Source organism: Gobio gobio, assembly GCF_949357685.1.
Source record: "Gobio gobio genome assembly, chromosome: 1".
Taxonomy (NCBI): Eukaryota; Metazoa; Chordata; class Actinopteri; order Cypriniformes; family Gobionidae; genus Gobio; species Gobio gobio.
Window position 1 is genome coordinate 18,484,263 of NC_137097.1, and position 18,814 is coordinate 18,503,076.

At 38.8% G+C, this 18,814-nt stretch overlaps 1 protein-coding gene across 1 annotated transcript; it reads right to left on the reverse strand.

Annotated features, from left to right (window-relative positions):
• Positions 1-1,426: 1,426 nt before the first annotated feature.
• On the reverse strand, positions 1,427-2,995 carry LOC307131330 (uncharacterized protein). The gene is made up of 4 exons (XM_079824919.1): positions 2,524-2,995; positions 2,308-2,349; positions 2,082-2,213; positions 1,427-1,880 (listed from the first exon to the last, which is right to left on the reverse strand). Exons 1-4 carry the CDS (start codon positions 2,957-2,959, stop codon positions 1,594-1,596), a joined length of 897 nt encoding a protein of 298 aa, XP_079681045.1. The 5' UTR covers positions 2,960-2,995; the 3' UTR covers positions 1,427-1,593.
• Positions 2,996-18,814: the final 15,819 nt, after the last annotated feature.

Consider the following 18,814-nt stretch of genomic DNA (forward strand, 5'->3'; position numbering starts at 1 on the left):
GGGTTTGAATCTTTCGTTCTTCCTGTCAGTCCCATAGAGTCTATGCTGTCAGTAGCGGAAACAGAAAAGATTAGTTTTTTCGAGTTCGGGTTTGAGTCTTTCGTTCTTCCTGTCAGTCCCATAGAGTCTATGCTGTCAGTAGCGGAAACAGAAAAGATTAGTTCTTACGAGTCTTTCGGGTTTGAGTCTTTCGTTCTTCCTGTCAGTCCCATAGAGTCTATGCTGTCAGTAACGGAAACAGAAAAGATTCGTTCTTACGAGTCTTTCGGGTTTGAGTCTTTCGTTCTTCCTGTCATATTCTCAGTTAATATCAGACATAAACAAATATGGGAAATATATTGACTATTCAAGTCTAACATCACAAATTCAAGTCAATTAGACTATTACTCATTTTGAATCATATAGCGCAAACACACACACACACATACATACATATATATATATATATATATATATAGTGTGTGTGTGTGTGTGTGTGTGTGTGTAATATGTTTTTGTATAGGTGCTATAGGCCTATAAGCTATAGGTTTAGGTAACATTTTTAAACTGATTTTTATTCATTAATAACACAAGGACAAAAAATAATATAACTCAATAGAGAAAAATAAAATACAGTTGATTCAAAACGAGTAATAGTCTAATTGACTTGATTTTGTGATGTTAGACTTGAATAGTCAATATATTTCTCATATTTGTATATGTCTGATATTAACTGAGAATTATATATAAAAAAATAAAATAAAAAAATAACTACGTGCTTGTTAGTAAAAAGGTTGTGAACTAGTGTCAAAAGAACGACTCAAACGTCAAACCCGAACTCGAGACTCGTAAGAACGAATCTTTTCTGTTTCCGTTACTGACAGCATAGACTCTGTGGGACTGACAGGAAGAACGAAAGACTCAAACCCGAACTCGAAAGAACGAATCTTTTCTGTTTCTGCTACTGACAGCATAGACTCTATGGGACTGACAGGAAGAACGAAAGACTCAAACCCGAACTCGAGACTCGAAAGATGAACTAATCATTTTTGTTGTTTCCAGTACAGATTCAGCGTAATGCGCATGCGCGGTCAACACAAAATGAACGAATCACTCTCTGAGACAACTCGGTAGTCCCGAGTCATATTAAAGATTCGTTCAAAATGAACGAATCGTTCATGAACGACACATCACTAGAGTCTTTCTGGTAGAACTATGGAAACAGACATCTGCTGTCTGTCATTAATTTTAATCAAATTTGTGTCATTTATGACTATTATGCATCTAACATAATACATAATCCGGTAAATGCGGTGTCCTAATTATAAATAAAACATTGCAAATTTTTGGACATTTGATTTAGAAATTTGACTAATATGATATCGTGAGTGCTTCAAAGCAAGCATTGTTGGGGAAATATTCATGAAAATATGAGGAAAACAAAATTCCATAATCTCTTTTATTCTCTTATTTAATTATGTAGGATGCAAATGTCAAACACATTATTCCTCATTAATACAGGTTCATATGTTAATGATTCTTCATGATTTTCATTTTAAATCATACACTGAAGGTTCAGAATTACTGGATTCACATTCTGCAAAGCTCATCTTCTCATAAGGGAAACAGTAGGAAACCACTGAAAGTGTTGAGATGATATTGGTCATTTTCATGTATCCTGTTGTTAGACCAAAGTCTCACATAGACAACATCTCCAACCTCAAGGCTCAACACAACTCCATTTGAGGCGTTTAACCGTTCCCCTTCCGTAGGCTGAACATCATGTGCTGAAACCACCTTCTCTCCATTCTTAACAATAGATGCTGTTGATACAATTCCGCCAATACCAAATGCAGAGACTCTGAACATGTACGCTCCTTTCAGTGGGGCTGTGAAAATACCTGAATCAAACAACAAGAGATACAGAATCAGCTGTTTCCTGTAGGATTTCTCAATTACAAATCACACTGTGTAATAGTTTTGAAAATTGGCAGATCATTTCATTCTCTTACACACATTACACAACAGCAGAGATCTGACTGGAGCAGAAGGGTTTTCATTACTATAAACTGAGTTTATGACTCCATTTCATTGATAATTACCTGTGATTGGGTTGTAGGCCTTCCCTATGTTTGTGTGGACGTTCCTGTAGGTTAATGTGATGTCAGTGGTAAAAGGACCAATATTTCCAGTGCCAGATTGCATCAGTGAAGCTGAGAAAGCAATCTCTCTGTCTGTTGTTGAAAACATACAGTAATATATCACAATATTGCATATTACACTGAGAATGTATTCACTGAATTTAACATCATTCAAGCTCAAGTTCACCTCTATTCTTTTTTCTCAACTCCTCCACTTGACTTGTGCTTTCTGTGAAGGAATAAAGATTCTGTTCAATCACATTTACACTGATAATCAAAATAGATAACACAATTTACACATTAAACTCTCAACTTTACACTATCAGTTACACTATGTTATGTATTGCATTGGTGTTTTATTCTGAAGATCATTGATAAAAGAGTGAATGTTTTGTTGAGGTACCATCATTGTTCTTGTTCATCTCATCCCTCAGTCGCGTCTCTAAAGCTCTGATGTTTTCTTTCTGCTCTGTGACCGTGGCAGTCAGTTCTCTGATGTTTGCTTTCTGCTCTGTGACTGTGGCGGTCAGTTCTCTGATGTTTGCTTTCTGCTCTGTGACTGTGGCGGTCAGTTCTCTGATGTTTGCTTTCTGCTCTGTAACCGTGGCGGTCAGTTCTCTCAGGGCTGCATGGATGTCAGAGAAGCACAGATGGCAGTATTGTTGGCTGTCAGTTGAAGCTTCAGCTCTCAAAGTGTCTGTTTGAGGTGGATTCTGTCTTCTGTCCTCAGAGCTGAGCTGTTGACTGATCTCTTTCTCATTGAGTTCTCCATTGACCGTCTGCTGGACGACAAACACAAAGGTTTCCAACAGCAGCAGTAAACACACTAAACCCTTCATTCTTCACTGATGTCTGTTTCCAGCTCTTGCTCTGTCATCCCCACAGCCTCTAGTGTGCCTTTATACTCCTGTTGTTTACCTCTGAAATGAGGTAATCTTCTAATCTTTTTTTTATTTATTGACGTAACGGTCCCAAAGTTCCTTTTCAAGGCCACACAGGTGCAACCTGTCTGCCTTTTCATGTCCGTGAACTCCAGCAAACTCAACCAAACCTCAGTAGAATCACCTTGTGTGTGTTCAAGGACAGAATCAAACAAACACACACACACATACACACACACACACTTATGTGTACTGGCAGTCCAGTTTCCCTCCTCCTTCCCATGGGTACACACACACACACACACACACACACAACAATAGGTTACTGTCGTAACCCTGGTTCTCTGAAACATAGAGTGGAGAGATCCACCTATGGGAAGGGCATCCGTACCTGACCTCTGCAGAAGCATCCAATTGCACCAAGTCTGTTAGCCAGAACAAGATGGTCACCCCAAGGGGCGGTGCTTGACACGCCTCATAATCATGAACCCACCACACCGATGCACACTCGTAACTGCGGTGTGCAAGCAGGGCATGAAACGTGTGTGGCACACACAAAAGAAGGCAGGGTTATGAAGACCCTACCCCCAAAACCGAATGTGCTAACGAGGTTCTGGTGACATTCAGCCTATAGTAACACACAAACGTATGGGGAGAAGCCCAACAGGCAGCAGAGCATATATCCTGCAGTGATACTCCCCTGAACAGAGCCCAAGAGGCGGCTAAGCCCCTCGTGGAATGAGCTCTGATGTCCCCAGGGGGTTGCACTCCTTTTGATTCGTAAGCCAAAACTATAGCGTCCACAAGCCAATGTTAAAGCCGTTGCTTAGACAGGGGATCCCCTTTGTGGGGAGGAGCCCATGAAACAAAGAGTTGGTCACTCTTCCGGAATGCACTGGTCCTAGCCAAATACATCTGTAACGCACGGACTGGACACAGGGCATTAAACCTTTGATCCTTCGCGGAGGAAAAGGGCGGGGGGTGAAAAGCGGACAGCTCCAACACCTCTGATGTGAACGCAGGGAAACATTTCGGCATTAAGGTTGGATTAGACATAAGGAAAACCTTATCTCCACCCAGAGAGAATTTAATGCACGAGGGGTGAACCGAGAATGCATGTAACTCACTGAAATGTTTGGCTGATGCCAAGGCCAAGAGTAAGGCTGTCTTGAAGAACAGCAACTTTAGGGAAATATTCCCCAGAGGCTCAAAAGGGAATTGAGACAGGGCTTCCAGCACCATGAAGAGGTCCCATGCAGGGATCGTTCTCCTAATGACTGGCAACAAGCGATGGGCACCCTTCATAAATCTGCGGATTAGAGGATGCTGCTCAACCGTTGAGCCCTCAAAACCCACATGACCAGGAGAGATAGCTGCCAGATAGACCTTAATAGTGGAAAAAGACCTACACTTATCTATAAGGTCTTGGAGAAAACACAAAATATCAGAATCTGAACACTGATATGAAGTGCAACCCCGCCCATCACACCACTCATCGAACATTTGCCACTTACAGCCATATAAGGACTGTGTAGAAATGGCCCTGGCATTCTGTACCACGCGTCAGGGAAGCCCTAACACGCTCTCACAGGCCAACCCCAGAGAGCTACCCTAGAGCCCTGCACAGGCCTTAAATCTAGGCCCTGGCCCAAGACGCTGAGGCCCTAGCCCGGCCCGTGTCTGACATAATGAATCCCTCTCACTGTCTGAGTAAATTCGAATTGAATACATTAACTGAGTTGGAAAACATAGTTTTGCATTTAAAACCGACCACCTCACTTTATGATCGCTCCCGTCGCGATTGTTTAGGTTGTAGACACTATTGGCCAAAGTATTCTATCAATTATTAACAGTAGCTTATTTTATGGTATTGTACCGTCAGGGTTTAAGCATGCTATTATTGAACCAGTTCTAAAAAAAAAAGTGAATTCGGATTCCCAAGATTTAAAAAATGTCAGGCATATTTCTAAATTGTCTTTTATAAATAAGATATTTTCACTGTTAAAATTGGAAACTATGTTTCTGCTTCAGCGACTATCTCTTGGGGTGTTCCTCAGGGATCAATTCTTGGTCTGACTCTGTTTTCATTGTACATGTTATCTCTGGGGTCAATTTTTAGGCAATACAATGTTAATTATCACTTGTATGCTGATGATCTACAACTATATTTTCCTTTGGAGTGTGATAGCCATACCTCTTTTGCCAATTTTTATAAGTGCTTGACTGATGTAAAGGGATGGTTAGCTAAAAAAATGTTTGCAACTAAATGAGGCTAAGACTGAGTTTGTAATGTTTGGGAACAAACAGCTTGGGAATGGCCTATTTGGAAATTACGGGTTATTGCTCAACAATATTCATGGTCATGTGAAGAACCTCGGAGTCATTTTCGATTCTGAAATTAACTTTGACCGCCAAGTTAAAAGTGTTGTGAAAACATCTTTCTTTCAGTTAAGGAAATTGTCAAAATTGAAATCCATCCTTTTAAATAAGGACTTAGAGGTTGTTCTACATGCCTTTGTCTCGTCATGGATAGATTATTGTAATGCTCTTTATCTGGGCATAAATGAATCTCTCGTTGCTCATCTGCAGTATGGTCAAAATGCTGCAGCGAGAATTTTAACAAAACCAAAAAAATGGGATCCCATAACACCTGAATTAATATCTCTTCACTGGTTACCGGTGAAATACAGAATTCAGTACGAGGTATTAATGTTTGTTTATAAAGCATTACATGATCAGGCACCCGAGTACATAAAGGACATGTTGATCCCTTACCAACCTCAACAACATCTGCGCTCCTCTCAGAGCATGCTGCAAACTGTTCCGCGGTCTCGCTTGAGGCGAAGTGGAGATTGTGCTTTTTCTGTCGCTGCTCCTGCTCTGTGGAATGGGTTGCCTTACATATTAAATCCTCACCAAGCATAGACATTTTTAAAACAGACTTGAAGACTCACCCTTTTCTATCAAGCTTATGGCATTTGATTGGGTCTGAAACTGTGAGTAATTGATTGTTTTCTTGGTGTTATGTTGTGCTATTGTTTCATGTTGGTATGATTTCGCATTTAAAGGGGTGGTAAAACACTCTTTCGAAGGCTTGATTGTTTTTGTGGGGTGCACTGTAACATGTGTTCATGCTTCGTTTTTAAAAAATTGCATTATTTTTCATATATTTTACCTTTATTCTACACTGCTCTGTCCATCCTTGTAAAAACGGTCTGATGGTTTCCGGATTCTATGAAGCCAGTCCCTCAAAAATACGCAATGGGCTCAGATTGGTTAGCTGGCCCAGTGTGTTGTGATTCGCTAACCGCCTAGTGCATGTTTGTAGGAAACGTCACGCCCTTACCTTTACAGGTAGCCTCAGGCTACTAGCCTGTGCACCCAGACAATTTTAGTGAAGATGATCGAGCAGAACCTGTTCAGTCCTCAAGAGTAAAGACTGCGGATCTATAGTGATCGCTACTGAATGGCACTGTTACTTTTGTATTTTTAGAACGATATAGCCAAATATCTGTCGCAAGAACGAACACTAAACATTGGCTTTACCATAGTATTCAAATCAAACACAGAACCATGTTTAGCATGCCTGTAGATAAACAATACATAAAAGCTCTAATCAAAGAATAATTTAAACTAATGCCAAGTTCGCTGTTGAGATTTTAAAAAGTTTGTAACGTTAGGTGTTTGTCGGATAACGTTAATATGAATGAGCATTTAAAAAACTGGTTTGCAGAGCCAAATGAGCGTTGTCATCTGTTTACTTCCTTGCTACAACGTAGGCTACAATTAACAACACAAACTATTACAGGAAAACACATCGACGAAAAATAAATCATACTTACATGTTGTGGCCCGTAAACAGCTTCTGTTTTTAAATCCATCTTTCAGGACAAGCCGTTGTAAGAATCCTTCATTAAACTCGCGAAGATTGTGGAAGCTTTCCTCCGTGAATTGTGCAGCGGGAGCCGCACGCACCCGCCTGTCTCGCGCAGCTGAACCGCGGCTCGTGTATTGCAAATACAGACGAATATTGTCCATTATGTCACATTTTCCGGTCTTCTCCTCCGACCCCTGTCTGTCTCGTGCTTTGATTTATGATGGGCAGCATATATCTGCTGCAAATGCGACCTGTTCCCCTCTGTCTCATACACACATGCATATAACGTTGTATGTTAAACGCACTGCAACGCACCCCCGTCCCTAGGAAGGCTGAACAAAGTGGACCTGCACTCCGGATGAAAATAACAGCGTTTCGTCGGCTTTGGCAAAAACACTCCAGCCTACTAACTATACCATAACAACGCTTCCCTGCTGCGATACAAAATGCCCCCCCCCCCCTTATTTAATATTCTCGGAGGAGGGGTTTATGTAAATATTGGGGCTGGTGATGTCAGAAACCCTGGAGGAATGTCTAGTAGTCCATACTGGCCGTTTGCTGTAGTCCTTAGAAATTGATTTCTTTAAAAGCAGATATCTCCCTTTGCTTTAAACTTTGAACGTTGTAACTTTGCAGGTGTTGTTTATGCTCAAACAGCAACATTACACACTAGCTAAAGTTAGAAAAGTGAAATTGTGGTTTACCACCCCTTTAATTGCCCTATATGTGTGTTTTTTTAAACTATTTTTACCACTTATAGACACCAATTTGGTCCATTTTAATGGCTTTGAAAGTGCTATAAAAATTAAATGAGTTGTGTTATGTAGCGTCAGAGACCTGATAAATGCAATTTCAACTATTTCTGAAGTGCTTCTATTATAAAGAACACCGCTTTCTCACATAACGCAGTTAAACAGCCCCTGCATAGAGTGAATAATCGATTTTTGAGCCATTGATAAACTAATTCAGCACCATCGCCACGGACAGCACCTGCTAATGTCACACTTAAGAAGGTATACCTTAAGCAACCTCCTAAGATATAGTTCGGGGAACACGCCTAGAAATGGTATACCTTTAGCTAAGTTCTACCTTTAGAGTCTTCGTAGCGCGCTAAGAGACAGCACTGTCAGGAAATGCAGCCCAGGAGTTTCCGTGGATGAAGACAAGGTAGCAGTCATTTCTGCCTTTCAGAAGAAAGACCTGATGAAAGAGGATGGATCCACACCTTCACCAAAGACAATAAGATCATTTCTGGGTATGGTTCTTTACTACCAGAGCTTCATGAGTTTTTCTTATTATTACTCTTTGTAAAGGTCAAAATGGACAAACAATCTAGTAGGTCAACAGTTGAGTGTTTACTCATGGTTATTTAATGATTGATAGAAGCAGTGCAACACTTTTCTAAGAGATTCAAGTACATTGACCATGAACTGACCATGGACCATGTGTTGTTTGTTTAACGTTCAAACTAATTGATGGTTCTCATTTGTATGGCGTCAATTCAATTGTTTACCTTGCATTCATTCTTCATTTCTTGAGATCATCCTCATCTTGCAATGATATCAAATCCACTGAAACGTTATTGGCATGAAAAATACAGAATTCTATGGATCGTTTCAAGTCCAAAATCATTTTACCCAAGAGTTTGATTACGAGAGATGATGCAACTTGTCTGCTGACCAGATTTACAACCAATCAGCATCTATCACCCCGCCTGCTCTAGATTTAGGACATCTATCGATTAACATCTACACACACTCGCTCACGTCTCTATCGGACTTCGAGACCATGGTAATCAATCGTTATTCAAACTGTCACAGAGATGGACAGAAAGACAAACAGAGGAACATTTTATTGAGTAGAAATGATATTGACATCTTCATGTGGACATCTCAGAGTTTTGATAGCAGACTTTGCACAGTTTGAGACATTCTGAAACTCTAGTGTAGTCCATTATCTCAGAAAAAAACCTCAGGAGACTCCATTTGCTCTTCATTTAATCTCACGGCTGCCTAGCAGAAATTTTTCCAAGCCGTTATGCTACTGCAGCATCAGAAGAACCACATGCCACAACCACGCACGTCAGCTACACACACAGCTACAGTATTCTTTAAATTCAACATTTATGTGCACTGTAAAAAAATTCTGTAAATTTACAGCAGAAATTTACAGTACTGAACCGTTTTCCAAAATTACAGTTTCTTACCATAAATTAGCATGTGGTCTGTGGGGGAGGGGAGGAACTGCGTGTGAAGGACTGGCAGACTGCAGTTGGCAAGAGTGAGAGAAGTCTGTCTCAGTGGAATTCATCGATGCAGTTTTCATCTGTTCTAAAGTGTGAAGTTCAATCTCGTTTACAGGTAGCAGACCACATGTGAATCAGAAATAAGTGTGTTCACTTTTAATCGTATTAATTTAATTTAATCTTGTGCTTTAAGACAGTGGATGTTAGCTAAATGTATTGTTCCTCAAAGTGTGTGGGTGTGTGTAACGTTACTGCACTTGCAGCTGGTTGCATATTTTAGTTCTTTCATTGTGTTGAAGTTACCCTAATATAGAGGGAAATATAAAATAAGCATGTTCGTTGAATTTGATCAAGTGGGTTTTTTAATTTACCGCCTTTTGGCAGTATGTTTTTTTTACGGTGGGAGGTGGTGGAGCAGCTAACGTTCAGTTCTTGAGGGAATTGCACGCGGCTTTCTCGGAAGATATCTGCACTGCACTCAAAGTTAAAATGCGTGTTTGATAGCTGGATTGTGCTCTTCCATAGTGTAAAATGTTTACTTGCAAACTTTGTGCACACGCGTGCAGTACTTTACCTGCATTTGTGAGACACATGCGCATTCATATTCATGTTGCCAATGTCAGATTTAAGTGTGCATTACCTGCTTGTAATAAGAGTTTCAAAAAGTTTTCAGCTTTCAAAACTCACTGTTATCGACACAAAGAGGGGAAATCTAAGCTCAAATCTATACCATTGACCTCATTTGAATTAACATGTCATGTTGACTTGTGTCAAGTCAGGTGTGAAACTCTGAGTAGATTTTATCAGCATCTTAAAACTCACATTAGAGAGGGGAGAAGCGTTTCATGTCCATTTCAGCAATGTGACAAGTCTTTTTCAATTTTGTCCACTTTTACAGCGCATGTATCTAGAAAACAATCTAGAAAACACTGTGATTGTTCAGAGGTAAACCTGATTGATTCAGTTACACTTCCTCATGCATTCCCAATGCATGAGTGCTCTGAACAGCACCAAGAAATGCCACAGGACCTTTGCAGTGATACTGATGGTGTGGAACAAGACACCTTTGGTGAAAGTGTGGATGAAGATGAGTTTTTGAGACATCTTGCTCTATTTTATCTCAAATTGCAATCAAAATGTCTGATTCCATCCTCCACTGTTCAAATAATTGTTGATCACCTTCAGGAAATTACTTGCAACTACTTTTTAAATTGGGAGAAAAATTAAGTGCATTTGAGGTTGCAGAAGCAGACATAAATGCGATTTTGGACATTTGGCAAAGTGAGAATCTCTTTCAGACTTGTAATTCACAAAAACTTAAAACTGATCAAAAAAGAAAGACATTTTTCAAGAATACCTTCAACTATGTAGCACCAGTTCCACTTTGTCTTGGGAGAAATGAGGCAGGCAAAGAGTGTTTTGCTCAATATGTTCCGATTAAAGACACAATTGGTTCTCTATTACAGATTGACAGTTACAGAACATCACAAACAAGTGTTTTCTGGTGTCCGTCCTCACGATATTCTTCACGATGTATGGGATGGTAGCAACTTCAAAGGTAATAAGCTGCTCAATACAGATGCGTCATCCTTTAGTTTAATACTTTATCAGGATGCTTTGGAGGTAGCCAACCCATTGGGATCTGGCAGAAAAAAACAATAAGCTGTACATTTATAATATACTGAATTTAAAAGTACAAGAGTAATTTGTTTTTTTCTGCCAGATCCCAGATCCCAGATTTTTCTGCCAGACTGGGATCTGGCAGAAAAAAACTAATTACTCTTGTACTTTTAAATTCAGTATATTATAAATGTACAGCTTATTGATGTTCTGTGGTTTTACACTGCTGTAATTTTTAAAGACTTCATATTATTGTGCGGTGAGCTTTAAGGGTCACTACTATGACAATCACAGCTTCAGTGTGATATCAATAAGAAAAAGTATAATGTCAATTTTCAATAATAGCTGTTCATATTAAGATATGTACGAAACGAATACATGACCTAGATTATTTAAGCAAAATTGTCCTTTTAAATTAAATTGAATAATATTTATTAATTAAAAAAAGGGTTTGCTGTTCCAATAAAGCTCAGTGTGCTCCCTTTAAGCTCATCCACATTAAACGTCTATGTAAATACTTCATAAACAGACTTTAAACATTCACTCATGGTTGTGACTTTTAAAAATAAACAAGAATTTTCCCCAAAAACATGTTGTGAGCTTAATGGCAACAAGGGTATAAAGGGTACAATAATGTCCCCATTAAGCATAGCAAGACTTTAATTAATGATGTGTATCTTAATTGAAATGCTTTTGTCATTTAATATAAAATATTATTGTGTGAGAGATTCATATTTTATTTTAACATAACTTATTGTACTCAAACCAATACCCTGTGCACTAAAATGTCTTAATGTATTTTTGTGGATTTTGGTGAGCTTAATAGGCAAGTTTAACCCTAATGCAAGCACTGTAAAAGTTTTAACGCTAGGGGTTAAACTGATCATTGTTGATCTGTGATTCACACAGATCATGCCCCACAGTTCAGAACGCATGTGATTTGCCATTTTTATTTTTGCCAAGTTTAATCATCAGTAAAAAGTTTTTCATTTGCACATATTTTGTCTTGACAGTTTACACATTCATGAAATTTTAAAAAGAGAACTCAGTACTCGCTTGCACAGCCGTGCACAGTGCACACCCAACGCATGTGCACACAGAGAAGCATCTTTCAGATATCATGAAACACTGGACTGATTTCTCTTCAGCATCTCTTTGCACATGAATAGACAAATATAAACAAAATATGTAAAGATAGCTGTCTTGGCAAGCATTCTTGTAAACATGGCGGTGAAGTCGTTTGTGTCTCTTAAGTGAACATAAACAGTTGAGAAAGAAATTAGATATGTATCATATTAAATATGCGCATTAGGTCTTAAAATCTAAGTGACAGCAGCCTATAAATACCTGCTGCGCCTGTTATGTCATTAAGGTTCATTCAAAAACAAAACAACTTTAACAAAGATGAACCTTTATTTAATTTATACTGTGAACATTGTTGTTACGTACTGCTCTGAGACAGAAGGTAAAGGATCCAAATGCAGTTTTATTTGTAAGGGGTTATCCACAATTGGTGATGGTGGAATATATTTTACTATATCTCTTTACATTTCTACTTAAAAAGTATAATTTCTTTACTTTACTAACCCAACTAATTACTCATCCGGGCTTTCCAATAGGTTGCACGCCCTTTCCTTAATCCGTTACGGAGATATTTCAATAACATATTTTATTTTGTAGCCCATGCTATACATTGCTCTACAAAAAGCTTCGGTCTGAGTGTTGTTCCCATTTTCTTGTTCTTGATTTGTTGTTCTTCTGTGTTTTTAATAAATCATTCTTTCATTTGATTTGACATTTTGGCCAAAGAAATTGTCTTTTAAATGTATTAACCAGAGAAAAGATAAGTTTGCTGAAGTCTGGGTTTATCTTAAACTGCTGCTTCAGTGCAGGAAAGCCACAGAAGAGCTGTGTGATAATGAGCAAGATTTCCTAAGACACTACAATAGGCGACTAATAATTCATTAATAAGGGCTGTTTTTTGTACAAAATTATTTCAAACATTTCTTAAGCCAGGGAGCTACAAGGTGTGATTTTGGAGTCAGACCTGAGTTTCAGTTGTCATGTCAAAGCAATAAATAAATCAGCTTACTATCATCTCAAAAATATATCAAGAATTAGATGTTTTGTTTCCAGGCAATACCACCAGCAGGGTGGATTATTGTAATGGTCTTCTCACTGGCCTTCCCAAAAAGACCATTAGACAGCTGCAGCTCATACAAAACTGCTGCCAGGATCCTGAGCAAAACCAGAAGATATGACCACATCACACCAGTCCTCAGGTCTTTACACTGGCTTCCAGTTACATTTAGAATAGATTTTAAAGTATTATTACTGGTATATAAATCACTCAATGGCCTAGGACCTCAGTACATTGCAGATATGCTGATAGAATGCAAACCTAACAGATCACTCAGATCATCAGAATCAAGTCAATTAGAAATACCAAGGGTTCACTCAAAGTAAGGAGAGTCTGCGTTTAGCTGTTATGCCGGCCGTAGCTGGAACCAGCTTCCTGAACAGATCAGATGTGCTCCAACATTAGCCACATTCAAATCCAGACCCAAAACACATCTGAAGCTACATTTACTGAATGAGCACTGTGCTACTTGAAAGGTGGATTCTGAAATCCACTGCAATATTCAATATACCTGTAGATATCCAAATTAAATTTATAATCAAAGCCTTAATATTTATCCTCCTATATTATTATAATGATTTTTTGATTACTTAATCAATAGAACCACTGATTGGGACCACTAGGGATGTGTGATGTGTTGCAAAAGCATCAACAAGTGCTATATGGACACGTGAACCTGTGTAGCAAATTAGCTCTATATGAAATATTAATAATAAATAATAACTGGTTATAATTTATTATGAATATTTGGATTAGTTAATTTAATTAATTTACTGTCGTAAATTAATATTACAATCAATTAACCTATTTGTCCCATGAACACTCAGGATCAATTGTTTATTAACTCTAAGAAATGTACATTTCCGGGGCATGGGAAATGTCTTTCTTAATTTACAATACTACTAAGAGCAGTAACCAAGATCTAAATGATTAGTGACTCCAGTTATGAGCTTGAGGCACGGACAACTTTACGTGTAACATGAACAAGATTTTATTAACTAGTCTAAACACTTAAACTACTCTAACATACACACACACACACATACTTGCATACAGTTTACCAAGGGAAAAAGAGCTGAAGCAGAATACAGGAAAGCAAGAAGTTACAGCATTGTCTGAAATTCAGCAGATCAACAGCCTTGAGCAAACCATCAGTTTAGTTCTAACATGCCCTTCTTTAAAAGGGGTAAGGATACTTAATGTATCAAATAATGAGACTAAGTTTGATACTTGCATGTCTCGCCCATTTGAATTAAACCGTCCTGATGCAATTTGTTGAGGCTCCAGTTGATCCTTGCTGATGTGGTCTTGATGAGAGAGAACCAGTGGTGGTCAGAGGATCTTTGGTGAATGGAAAGACAAGGCCGCGGCCTGGCACAAGCTTGGGGGATCCTTAGAGGCTTCTAATTCAGCATCATCTTCACGTCAGCATTTCAGAAAAAGAGTAAGCCCCCGCTAAAAGCTGATCAGTGACTTTAAAGCGTGAAGATAGCACACCCCCTGGAGGTGCGAGATCCAATGAGAAGATTTCCCTTTGGAGGGAAATTTTACGACCCTTTGTGTTCTAGCAAGGCATTTGAATATGTACTTTCATTGGGTGTTTAAGAAAAGAATCTTTAAGATTCTTATAATACTAATGCATCACAACGTTAGCAACATGTAATATAAATTAACAAATCGGTGACGAAGATTGGCTTTTTTAGAGACCAAACATGCCGCACATATAATGTTGGTTACCCATATATGCAAAGTCTGAAACATTACCCCAATTGAGTTTACAAGAATACAAACGCCACATAAAAGGGAAAATCATGAGATGGGAAAATGAGATACATGTTTACACATTTATCAAGTGGTTGTATATAGACTATATATAAGATTAACAGGGTTTTTATTCCTGTTCCTCTGCAAGAATTTAAATGAGGGTCACACCTCTCAGGACATTCTTTTCCGTCGTAAAACCCAGTCTCAGTGTGTGTCCTGTAACAAGACACTGCGTCCTGCCGGTGTGTTAGCTTCATTTGGGGACGTTTCACAGGCCTTATTTGGGAGAGTGAGTTTACTGGATTATTCATTAAATAAATGAATAATATGTGTGTGCCTGATTGGTCCAGACGCTACACCTGATTAACTGACAATGTGTGGAAATTTACCATGACTGTTCATTTTCGCTGAGCCAATCAAAATCATCCACCTTGCAGTAATGACGTGGCTAAACCTTGAAAGCAGTATAACTGTTGAGAAATTATAGGTAGGATAGACTGCTAGAGAGAGTGCGGCCGATGAACTCCTTCCTTGTGAGACTTGAAGCTGGCTTCTGCTGATGAAACTACAAACTATTCTTCAGTAAAATTTTCTTTAATTAATTGCACCCCTGACTCTTGGGGCCTCATTTATAAAACTTTGCGTAGGATTTGCGTCAGGAGTGGCGTACGGATTAAACATAGGACGTGCGTACGCACAGAAATATTCGGATTTATAAAACCGTGCGCACGCACATCCTACACAGTTTTCCCTTAATAAATCACAATCAATCCTAAATGTAGCGCAGCTTTTGCGGCTTCATGTCACGCCTATAGTTGTCCATAAATAATCAGTGAAACGCCCACAAGTTAATATTCATCGATTGTGAAATCATGGCAAACACAGACATAACTTCACTCAACCTTGGCAAGGTGGAACACAGGAGAAAAATGTTGTTTTGGAGGGCACAGTGTGGGCATTACTAATGCCAAAAAGGCACTTGAGTGGCAAAAGGTTGCAGACGCTGTAAATGCTGTAGCTTCACAACCTCGGACCGTGGCCGAAATAAAAAAGAAATGGTCGGACGTCAAAGTCGAGGCAAAAAAAGCGTCTAGTGTTCCATCGCCAGAGTGTGTCCTCGTTTGCCAGCAAGTCTTCTTGCTGTGTGAAGATGCGTTCACTCCAAATCCTTCTTTAAGAGCGCAAGATCAGCCATTGTGTGAAGAACCGCACATTTTCCCGTCAAGTTTGCTTTTTATAAATACCAATTATTGCGTAGAGAGCGGCGTACGCCTTCTTTTGTGCGTACGCAACGTTTATAAATGAGGCCCCAGGTCTTCAATTTTCATAACTGGTCTTGGGTCCGAAACTGTTATCCCTGTGTCCGACTGATTGCACTTCATCTTATCTATGTATCTTTTTATAACGTTTTTTAATTTTTATTTAAACTTGTTTTTATCTTTGGTTATTGTTATTTGCTTTCTTAAACATGGTATTTTTATTAAGTCGTGATTATCAATATTTTAATAACTTTTCTATGTAAAGCATTAGGGCTGGACGGTATATCGAGTTTGTACAATATATATTGATACATTTTTTTAGAGACAATATGGAATGAGGCAATACCGTTTATATCGATATTAGGGGTGGCACGGTACATGGAAAAAAACCGAACCGTTTGGTTCGCTCGTCTCGGTTCGGAGTGTGTGCGTCGCACGGTTCGCGCATGCGCAATGTATCCTCATGCCCGTATGTTACCTCAGACAGTGGGTGTCCTTTTCGTGCGAAATAGGAGGTGTGTGTGGACATACAGTAAAGTAAAAGTGGAGTGCTGCAGGTCACGTCACATGTAGAAATGAATGTGGGAGAGATAAAGAAGGCTGCCCGGAGTTGGAGGATGCGCTAGCATTGTATAGCAGGGCAGATGCAGTGCGTAGAGCGGGAGCCGCGCCGCGCCATGCGTGGCCGTTGCGGGTTGCGCATACACACACTGGCAGTGTTTGTCTCGCGAGTCGCGCAGCTGAACCTCGTGAAGCTCGTGGATTGCAAATACAGGCAAATATAGTCCATTCTGTCACATTTTCCGGTGTTCTCCTCCGACCAATGTCAGTCTCGTGCTTTGATTTATGATGGGCAACATATAGCCTATCTGCTGCAAATGCGTCTCATACACGCATATAACATGTTGTATGTAAGTAGTTCACATGATAAATGTAACATTTAAAAGTTAAGATATGCTTCTAGTTCTAATAATTTAAACATGCCTTTGAAGTTTGGGCAGAAACTTCTGGCAGTGTTGTGTTTTCGTGTATTTTATGTTATTTTTTCACAGCTGGATGTCATAAGGTGATTGTGAAACACCCGGGCCACTTCATGGTGAAATGTTTTAATCAGGTCAGCTGAATTAAAGCCACAGTGCATTGTTCTGATCAAAATTGATATGATTAACATGAAAAATGTTACGCCAATGTGTCAGACTTGGTAGACAGCCAGTTAGGAAACAACTTGATATAACAATTTTTAATACTGTATCCTAAATTGTGGATGATTAAGCCATATATAGCATATGCTGAAGTAAATTTCTGGAGTGTTAACGATTAAAAACAACAACAACAAGAACCGTACAGAACCGAAAACCGTGACCCTAAAACCGTGATACGAACCGAACCGTGGGTTTTGTGAACCGTGCCACCCCTAATCGATATACAGTAGATTGATACGAACGCATCTGAAAAATAGCGGAGTGATACTTGTGCTGACAGACAGATAAATAGCCTATTTGTTCTGTTTAATGTGTTTGAAATGTGGTGCTTTCCTCAGAGCATAACTTACATTTCACAGGTATATTCTCCATCAGTAAATGTTAGAAAGTCATGCAAATATGTCCATTTTATGTCAGGAGAGGACAAGCCTTCTGCAAGTGAATCTCTGCTAAAATTCTGTGAACGAGCGCCACTGCGTGCATGCGCGCCAAACAGACGGAGCGCAATAGAATAGGAATGCAATAATTCTGACTAAAGTATACATATTTCTAAAATATTTGTTGTTGGACAATAAATGTGCCATATGTGGAATTTTAAACCTAAAAGTAAGTATATTTTTATGAAAGTGACCATTAAAATGGGGTAATATATAAATATAGGCTAATATGCTTTTGTTTTTATTTTCATTTTTCGTTTAGTGAATTTAAAAACAAAATTATGAATTGTAAACCTCCAATTTGCACATAATATAGCCTACATTACATTCACTGTATTGGTTTATAGCTTTCAATATCAACATTATTTTTAGGACATCACTGGGCAGGATGTAAAATATATATATATATATATAAAAAAATGTTTTATACTGATTTTTTTGCATCCAAATAGAAAAACGTAGGAAATACCGGGATGTATACCGTATATCGCCATTCAACCAAAAAATACAGATATGATTTTTTGGTTATATCGCCCAGCCCTATAAAGCATTTTGATTTACCATTGTGTATGAAATGTGATATATAAATAAACATGCCTTGCATATTTAACTTTACCACCATAGCCTACTAAAGTGCTGACTGTACTTTTGACTGAATGGTTTGCTTTATTTCTTATTGGAGAGCTTCCTATACCTTTTACTTATACTTTTATAATGGCCATTATTGATTATTAAAACTGACGTTTCACAAAAAGAGAGTTGTGTTTGTCATATTTCATTTTATTACAGTGAAAATAATCAGAGTACATATTCACATATTGCCTGAACCACATATTTATAGGTTGAATGTTATATTTCATTTTGTTTTAAAGGTCCCGTTCTTCGTGTTTTTTTTAAGCTTTGATTGTGTTTACAGTGTGCAATATAACATGTGTTCATGTTTCGCGTGTAAAAAAAAACACAGTATTTTTCACACAATGTACTTATCTGTATACCGCTGTTTTCACTGTCCTAAAAACGGGCTGATGACTTCCTTGTTCTATGAAGTCCCTCCTTCAGAAATGCGTAACGAGTTCTGATTGTGCCAGCGGTTCCCGTGTTGTGATTGGACAGCAGCTTAGCGCAAGTTGTACGGAAAGGTCACGCCTCTTAACGGGAGAATGATCTCTACAGCGTCCCTGGGAAAGCCAAACAAAGGTGATTTGACTCCGGGATGAAAATAACAGCGTCTCGACGACATGGCGAAAAAAACACTCAAGCTACAGTTCC